Source organism: Sceloporus undulatus, chromosome 7 (assembly GCF_019175285.1).
Source record: "Sceloporus undulatus isolate JIND9_A2432 ecotype Alabama chromosome 7, SceUnd_v1.1, whole genome shotgun sequence".
NCBI classification, from domain to species: Eukaryota; Metazoa; Chordata; class Lepidosauria; order Squamata; family Phrynosomatidae; genus Sceloporus; species Sceloporus undulatus.
The window spans coordinates 1,917,984-1,926,912 of NC_056528.1; the positions used below are offsets into that span (position 1 = coordinate 1,917,984).

At 44.6% G+C, this 8,929-nt stretch overlaps 3 protein-coding genes across 5 annotated transcripts in view; 2 read left to right on the plus strand and 1 right to left on the minus strand.

Annotated features, from left to right (window-relative positions):
- Positions 1-1,742, plus strand: part of LOC121936375 — a 9,726-nt gene extending 7,984 nt beyond the window's left edge. Inside the window, exons 9-11 of the mRNA XM_042478582.1 lie at positions 383-478; positions 954-1,089; positions 1,252-1,742. Coding sequence (XP_042334516.1) covers positions 383-478; positions 954-1,089; positions 1,252-1,398 — 379 coding nt within the window. The 3' untranslated portion in view covers positions 1,399-1,742. The remainder of the gene's footprint in view (positions 1-382; positions 479-953; positions 1,090-1,251) is intronic.
- A 52-nt stretch (positions 1,743-1,794) lies between these two features.
- On the minus strand, positions 1,795-7,733 carry MAD2L2 (mitotic arrest deficient 2 like 2). Its single transcript, XM_042478030.1, has 9 exons — positions 7,488-7,733; positions 6,803-6,854; positions 6,574-6,692; positions 6,110-6,181; positions 5,898-5,998; positions 4,136-4,230; positions 3,754-3,827; positions 2,855-2,947; positions 1,795-2,261 (listed from the first exon to the last, which is right to left on the minus strand). Exons 2-9 carry the CDS (start codon positions 6,840-6,842, stop codon positions 2,220-2,222), a joined length of 636 nt encoding a protein of 211 aa, XP_042333964.1. The 5' UTR covers positions 6,843-6,854; positions 7,488-7,733; the 3' UTR covers positions 1,795-2,219.
- Positions 7,734-8,321: 588 nt separating this feature from the next.
- Positions 8,322-8,929, plus strand: part of DRAXIN (dorsal inhibitory axon guidance protein) — a 9,972-nt gene continuing 9,364 nt past the window's right edge. For 2 of the 3 annotated variants that reach the window (XM_042478001.1, XM_042478002.1), the window contains exon 1: positions 8,325-8,444. The gene's annotated coding sequence lies outside the window, so the exon portion shown is untranslated. Of the gene's footprint in view, positions 8,445-8,929 lie in introns of all 3 variants that reach the window. The other variant, XM_042478003.1, reaches the window with a different exon arrangement.

An 8,929-nucleotide genomic window follows, 5' to 3' on the forward strand; every position in this document is an offset into this window, starting at 1 on the left:
AATAATAATAATAATAATAATAATAATAATAATAATAATAATAATAATAATTTTCTTCCATTTCAAGATTCAGTCCATCAATCAATTATTTAGTCAGAGACCAAATATAAAACAAAGCGCATACAATTCATAAAATGCACACAAATACACAAATGCAACTCAACGCAGCTAAACTTCAGAAGCCACTCAAGACAGATACTATTTCTGTCGAAAGCCCTAAAATTAATAGCTGAGAAAGGTAAAAATGCTTAAACGTTAGGCTTTGGGGCTACCACCTTTGAGGCCTGGATGGGCACCCTTGAGCAAGAGGGATTGCTGTTGTGTTCATTAGCGGTTTTGCACTTCGGACTGTGGTCCGTAACGTCTTGGATGTGTTCCTCAGGTCCTGCATCAAAAGCCAGCTCATCACCTTAAAGAGCGAAGGCTACTGGGACCAACTGATGGATGAAGTGAAGCCGGATATTGTGGTGAAGGACTGGTAAGCCAGGAGAAAGGCGCTGAAAGAAAGAAGGTCCAGTGGGTCCTCTGCATTTGCTGGGGTTCGGGGCACAGGACCCTCATGAAGGGGGGGGGGGGAGAACGCAAATGAAAAACCACTTGAAATAAAACCTCTCTAGGAATCTGTAGGTCCTCCAGCGCAGTGACCTCCATTAAAGTTAATGGTGCACGCTCCAGTGACATGCACACATGGCCGCACGCAGGAGCACGCGGCCATTCAAAGCTATGGGACTTCAATATATGCAAATTTCCAAATTCACAGGGGCGGGGGGGAGGTCTGGAACAGATGCCCCGTGAATTCGGACAGAGGACTGTACATGTAAGCTTACACGTATATATCGAAGAGGGAAATCACGGGAGAAACACAGAAGGGGATTGTGTCTTCCTGCATGGAAGGGGGTTAGATTGGATGCCCCTTGGAGGTCCCTTCCAACTCTGTGGTTCTACGATTCCAGGTACGCTGCTCGGTTTGACTGTGGCTGCCGCTACCAGCTCAGCGTGCGGCTCCTCTCGGCCGACTACATCGTCCTCCAAGAATTCCTCCCGGAGGATGTGATCATAGAGCAGTGGAGCGACGCAGAATGGCAAGAGGTACAGTAACGGGCGCATGGCTGGGTTGCCATGGGCAAGTCGCACTCTCTCAGCCTCAGAGGAAGCGAGCCAAACCTCCTCTGAACAAAACGATAGGGTTGCCGTAAGTCTGAAACAACTTGCAAAACGTTTTCCGTGTCCTTTTCTCCTCTCCACCTCCAGGTTTCGTACACTTTCCATGACTACCCGGCCGGCGTGCGCCACATCCTCTTCCGCCACGGAGGCCAAGACACGCAATTCTGGGCAGGCTGGTACGGCGTCCGTGTCACCAACACAAGCGTCACCCTCGGGCCGGAGGTGGCCGGGTGAAGAAGGGACGCTCCGCCGCATTCGGTTTTATTTTACATACGCATCTGTTTCTATCTATCTGTATAATACTTAGCCCCTTTTCCAATGCTTCTCTTGCGCAGTCTGTGGGCAAAACCTCCCTCGAATTTGCACAACGGTGGCAGCCAGACTAGACATCTATCGATGCTTCTTCAGGGTTGAGTCCAAGGATTTGTAGTTCTGCATTTAATTTCGCCCGCTCCGGGGCCACAGCGAACTGCAAATCCCAGGGATCCCACATCATGCGGCCATGTGGCAGTTAAAGCCATGCCAAAAGTGCATTATTTCTGCGGTGCAGATTAGACCTCAGATGCAAAAGCGTGCGGATAGAGACCAAAGGAGAAACGGAAAGGTTGGAAAGACAAAGTGGAGGATGGATTTGAGGATCCACTTAGTCCATAAATGTTTATTGATAGCCAAATAAAAATATCACAGTGGATACACAAGGACTGTGCAAGGTTTTATCCCATGCAAGGTCTCAGTCACAAATCACAAAACACTCGAGACACAACTAAAACAATAACGGATGAGTTCTTGAATCAAACCAAGTCTTATATAAGCGGCATTTTAAGGCTCAAAACCCCACACTAAAAACAAGCACCATGTTCTGGAACACAGTTTAAAAACCAGGTCTAGAAACTTGATTTGTTGAAGGAGGTAGGAGTTTGTTCCTACAGGATTTTGCCTTCAGGATTGGAGGACTTGTACCATTTTGCATAAGAGCACTTTGCAGAAAACAAAACAACACAATCGCACACATGGAAAATTCCTTGGAAAGGTTTAAAAAACGGAGACCATCCGGTTCAGGTGCCTTTCTGAGCTCGCTCTTCTACATACAGCTGCATCTGAAACGGGAGAGAAAGAGAAATCATTATGTATTAAGCAACCCAAAAATCAAAGTTCTGGATTGGATACTTAAATATAGATAAATAGATATTGTTTATTACAATTACAGACCGGTAAAATTTGCACCAGAGACATCTAAATACGAGTAAAAAAGAATTGCCAGAGAATCAATGTTTCCGAGCGACAAAAGACTCAGGGATCACAGCTCTATGTGTTGCATTTATCCTCTATCCAGAAACATGTGAATATACATTACAAATAGTTACAAATATACATAAAAGACAAATAAAATGGCATATTAAAACTAGTCAGAGCTGCAATGTCTTATTATACTAATATAATATGGGGGGGAAATCCTCATCTAACCGCAAGAAATCTAGGAAAGCTCATGCTATTGGATTCTTTCTTTCAGTTAGTCTTAAAGGTGCTACAAGATCCCTTGGAGGACTTGGTTAAATATACAGTCGGCCCTTCATACTTCGTGGCGCATTTTTGTGACGGAGTTTTGGACTAAGAAAATCTGGGATTCTGGGACTTTGTGGTCCCAAAATACGGTCCAACTTTGCCGCCTCGCAAGCTCCAAAGGACTCACCTTTAGAAGATCCGACGTCATGGTCTTCAGTGGGATCAGGCGGGGATCGCGCATGTGGACATCTTGTTCGTCTGCCAGGATCCAAGGGAAATCCTTCCGGGCAAAAAGAAGAGAGATTCATTTGGTTGCGCTTGGTCCGCACATGACCGGAGATGCCCTGACTCCCAACCAGTGGCAACCGAATAGTCCCCTGCAATGTGGGAAATATGTGCATTCTGGACAGTATGGGAAGACTTTGTGATGTTCCAACTAGGAGGGGGACTATATCACTGCATTTTGTATACAGAATTAATCACAGCGTTGGAAGGGACCCCAAGGGCCATCCAATCCAACCCTTGGCTTTGTAGGAATATACATCTAAAGCTCTCCTGAAAGGTGGCCATCCAACCTCTGTTTAACCATCTCCAAAGGAGGGGAGTCCACCGCCCTCCAAGGATGTCCATCTACAATTACTGTCAAAACGTTATTCCTGATGTTTTAAACAGAATCTCTTCATTTGTAATTTGGATCCACTGGTTCGTCCAGCGGTTCCCAAACATTGGTCCTCCATGTATTTTGGACTTCAGCTCCCAGAATCCCTGACCGTTGGCCAAGATGGAGGCGAAACCCAAAACATCTGGAGGAGCAAAGTTTGAGGATCACTGTGCAGAAGTTGTAGCGGAAGCTTTGGTAGACTTGGTCTACTTCTTCAGACACATGGAGCAAACTGGTGCTCAGAAAGGACCTCATGCACAAATAGCCATAGGAATGCAAAACTTGTGGGTATGGCGATGAAGCGACAAGTTCAATTTCAACTATGAGCATTGAGGAAGAATACGTTACGCATAAGAGGAATTGCTCTCAACAACCAAAGAGAGATCCCAGACTTTCCAAGACCTTGCGATCCTCCCATCTTTTACCTTGATCACTTGGATCTTCTCCATGTTGCGAGTGGCAGCTTCTCGGGTGTGGACCAAAACGGTGAAAGTACAGCCTACGGAAAAAGGGGGGATTACGTATATAGGCAACAGCTGTTAAAAACAATTGTTTGGTTTTTAACATATTTAATATATATACTCGACCTCATCTATAAGTCGAGGACAGATTTTGGGGCCATAATTTGGATTTTTGATATGACCCATGGATACGTCAAGGGCAAAACCTAGGGGCACTTAATGAAGGATGTAAAGGACGAGGGTTAACGTCCATCTCAGTTGTCTTTTGCGACACCAAATTAAAGAAATCCCAAAACACTATTGGGTCTAAGCAAGAGAAGAGAGGAAACGTGGCCGGCCGTCCTACCTGGAGGGTTGTTGTCCAACACAGCGTCGCAGACACTGATCTTCAAAATGAAGGCACGCAAGAGTTGCTCCACGTGGTTGAGAAGGGAATCCGCACTAATAAAGGGAAGGAATTGAAGATGCGGGTAAAGATCGCGAACGGAAACAAACCCAGTTTATAGATTCGACTATGGAGGATGTAGAGGGACATAGAGGAAACACTTCTCAGTGTGATTGTATGGTTGACTATAGATGTTTATGGTTTTTTGGGTATATGTGGCCATGTTCTAGAAGAGTTTATTCCTGACATTTCGCCCACAGCTGCGGCTGGCATCTTCATCTGTGGCTGGCATTTACCTGAAGATGCCAAAGCCACAGATGCTGCTGGCGCAACGTCAGTAATAAACTCTTCTAGAACATAGAATCATAGAGTTGGAAGAGACCACTAGGGCCATCCAGTCCAACCCCCTTCTTCTGCCATGCAGGAAATCCAAATCAAGGCATCCCTGACAGATGGCCATCCAGCCTCTGTTTAAAGACCTCCAAGGAAGGAGACTCTATCACCCTCCGAGGAAGGAGTATGTTCCACTGTCAAACAGCCCTTACTCTCAGGAAGTTCCTCCTAATGTTGGGCTGGAATCTCTTTTCCTGGAGCTTGCATCCATTGTTCCGGGTCCTGTTCTCTGGAGCAGCAGAAAACAAGCTTGCTCCCTCTTCAATATGACATCCCTTCAAATATTTAAACAGGGCGATCATATCACCTCTTAACCTTCTTTTCTCCAGGCTAAACATCCCCAGCTCCCTGAGTCCTTCCTCATAGGGATTCATGGTTTCCAGACCCTTCACCATTTTTGTCGCCCTCCTTTGGACACATGGCTCCAGTTTCTCAATGTCCTTTCTGAATTGTGGCGCCCAGAACTGGACACAATATTCTAGGTGGGGCCTGACCAAAGCAGAATACAGTGGCACTATGACTTCCCTTGATCTAGACACTATACTTTTATTGATGCAGCCTAGAATTGCATTGGCTTTTTTAGCTGCCGCATCACACTGTTCACTCATGTTCAACTTGTGGTCTACTTGGACTCCTAGATCCCTTTCACATGTAGTTTCATTCAGCCAGGTGTCACCCATCCTATATCTGTGCATTTCATTTTTCCACCCTAAGTGCAGTACTTTACATTTCTCCGTGTTGAATTTCATTTTGTTAGCTTTGGCCCAGCTTTCTAGTCTATTCAGATCATTTTGAATCTTGATCCTGTCCTCTGGGGTATTAACTATTCCTCCTAATTTGGTGTCACCTGCAAATTTGATAAGTATGCTCCCAATTCTGTCATCCAGGTCATTGATAAAGATGTTGAATAACACTGGGCCCAGGACAGAGCCCTGTGGGACCCCACTGGTCACTTCCCTCCAGGGAACACCATAAATAACGATGGATGCCAGCCATAGAAAGCCTTCAACGTCACATTGACCATAGAGTTGCACTGGAGACCTATAGCAGTGTTCTCTCCAGTATCTTTAGAAGTGCTTTGGCCAGTTTCTTCCTCTGAAACAGAGCCCTGGCACCTGATATTCCTTAGTGGTCTCCCATCCAAATACCGACCAAACCTACTGCGACCGTATTAAGTCTTATTTTTCTCGGACGCAACCGATTGCCGCCGGACAGGACATCCTACGATTCGGTCTGATCAGCATCTCGGCCCACAAAACCAACACTGATCCGACATGCGGCGAAATTGTGGCAAGGTCGCAACATCGGCAAAAGGGGAAGAAAAGCTCACCTGATCGACAAAAGGGGCGGCTGTGTGATCTCGAACACAAACCTCTCCACCGGATGATGCTCTTTGTCCAGAATGACCACCACCACCTTTTCCACGTCGTTCTGGAAAATAATAATATAATACCAACAAGAGTTTCTGAACACCTCCTTTTAAAGACCTCGTGGGATGAATAAAACGAAGTGCAACGCATTTGCAAACCCTTTGAAACTCACCTTCTCCAGCAGCGGTTTGATGCAATGGAGGGTGTCCTGGATGTACTGGTTCAACTCCGGGTGGCAAGACATCTGTCCAAAGAAGGGCCACAGTTTAGACCGACGCACGGATATGTCATAACTTGGACTCGGGTGCAAAACACATTGCAGAAATAATCCAGTTTGAGACCTCTGGGTCAATACTAGGCAATCCTGGGAATTGCATTTTCTTATGGCACCAGATTGCTTAGGGTTGTTAAAGCAGTCTCAAACTGGGTTATTTCTGCAGTGTGTTTTGGACCATTTATGCACCGGTAACAACACTGCAGCTGGTGGTTTCAGCATTGGACTACGAAACCGGAAGAGCAGAGTTCGAATCCCAGTTAAACCATGATGTTGGGCGAGTCCCACTCTCTCAGCCTCAGAGGACAGCTGTGGCAAACACAGCATAGGTCCGCCTTGGGGCTGCCGACGGAGGCCCTCACCTGCACAGGTACGTTGTATTTCTTCCGCTTCTGGAAGATCCCCGTCGGGTAAACCTCCCGGACGTAAAGGATGAGATGGACGGCCACTTCCAAGAACTCCGAAAGCACATCTGCAACCACTGGAAACAAAGGAACGGGTGAGGAGACTCTTGTTTAGGGTTTGGCTTAATCTGGGATGGATTGGGATGCTTAATCCCTAATCTGGGACCGTTTCTTATTAGGACCGTACCTTGGCCAAAGTTGAGGTCTTGCCGGGTCAAAGTGGTCATCTTTGCGGCAACCTCAAAAGAAAAGAGAATGAGTTATTGCCGGCGGAGGAGGCCTTCTCCAAAATCCAAGATATCCCCCCCAAAATATGATAATAATAATAATAATAATAATACCTTTGTAACACTTTTGCTTTTGGCTGTTTTGGTGCACATGCATTTTGTTTATTATTATTAAGCTTTATTTATACTCCCTTTTAGGAGAGGAAAATGCATGCAACAAAAGCCAAACAACACCCCCCCAACCTTGTGTTGTTGTTGTTGTTTTGCAAAACACACAACAACAACAACACACTTTTGCTGCCTTGGGAGGCAGCTGCCTTGGAGAGGACAAGGCATGCAAGAAAAGCCAAACCTCCCCTTTCTACCTTTCAACCCTGTTGTTGTTGTTGTTGTTTTGCAAAACACAACAACACAATGCTGCTGTTGTTTTTTCTCTTCCTTTTCGCTGGACTCTTGGCCTTGCAAAGGGTGGGCCTTGCTTCAGGCTCAATGTAAGAGTTATTAAAAAATAACTAATTGTAATAATTAAAATTAAAACCAACTCCAGGGTTGCAGCAAAGCAAAGGCTAATAAAGCACAATATTGGTGCATGCAAAAAGCAGAGCAATGCATGGCTGGGTTTTGCTGGGGAAGAGTGGGGCTTACTTCTGAGTAATCCTATTGAGGATCAGGGGCAAGGCTGCTCCTCTCTGTGGGTCTCCCTTCCAGCCTTTCCTTCCAGGGGGTTTTCCAGGGACCTTTCCATGCAGCCCAGGCTTCCTGCCTTGCTTCCTCCTCCGAGGCTCTCAAAGGCAGATGAGGCACAAAGCAGCAGAAGGAGGAGCAGCAGCAGCAGCAGCAGCCTTTCAAGCGCCCCGGGGTCCTAGCGCCCGGACCTTTCTGCTCAACAGCATCCCCTCTTCTCTGTTGGCTTCCTCTGAGGCTGAGAGAGTGTGACTTGTTTCAGCGACGTCACTAGGATGTGTGTGACACCACTGCTCCTCAAACACCTATAATTTTAATTTTATTTTTATTCATTTTTGTTATTATTATTGTTAATAATTTTATTTAAATTACTTTTATTATTTATTTATTATTATTAATTTTATTTAAATTATTTTATTATTTTATGTTATTTGTTATTATTATTATTGTATTAAATTTATTTTTATATTATTATTATTTAAATTATTGAATTATTGTTTAAATTATTTTTATTATTTTTATTTGCTATGAATTTTATTTAAATTATTTTTATTTTTATCTGTTACTGTTATTAATTTTATTTAAATTATTTTATTTATTTTTCATTTTCATTTTTATGTTTATTTTTATTTGTTATTATTATTAATTTTATTTAAATTGTTATTATTATTATAATTATTATTAATTTTATTTGAATTAAATTTATTTTACTGTTTATATTCATTATTGTTATTGTTATTATAAAATGCCAATAAAACACCAGTAAAATGGCGGGTAAAACACTGGTAAAATGCCAGTAAAATACAGTACCAGTAAAATGGCTCCCTTTCCGCCACCAGAGGGCGCCCCAGGAAAGGAATAATGGCGCTGGCGCCAAAGCCTGGTCAAAGCCTAGGGCATAATTGGGTCTCTTCAGAGGTAGGTCTCTCTCCTTCCTTCCTTCCTATTTCTTAGCCTTCCTTCCTTCCTTCCTTCCTCTTCCTATCTCTTATCCTTCCTTCCTTCCTTCCTTCCTTCCTTCCTTCCTTCCTCTACCTATCTCTTATCTATCCATCCTTCTCCTTCCTTCCTTCCTTCCTATCTCTTAGCCTTCTTCTCCTTCTTTCCTTCCTTCCTCTTCCTATCTCTTATCTGTCCTTCCTTCCTTCCTTCCTTCCTTCCTTCCTTCCTTCCTTCCTTCCTTCCCTGGGTCCCATTGTTGTCTCCCTTCCCTTGAGCATTCTTAGGGAGTTTCCCACAATGCACTGCCAGGGAGGAGGATGGGGAAGGATGGAGGAGGGGGGAAGGGGTCACAAAGACACATCCCCCCCAAAAACCTGAAGTGGGGGTTCAGAGAGGGGGGACCCTGAAGCCCCCCCAGTCCTGCCCCATAACAACCCCAGCAATGGGAGAGACCTAGAGCA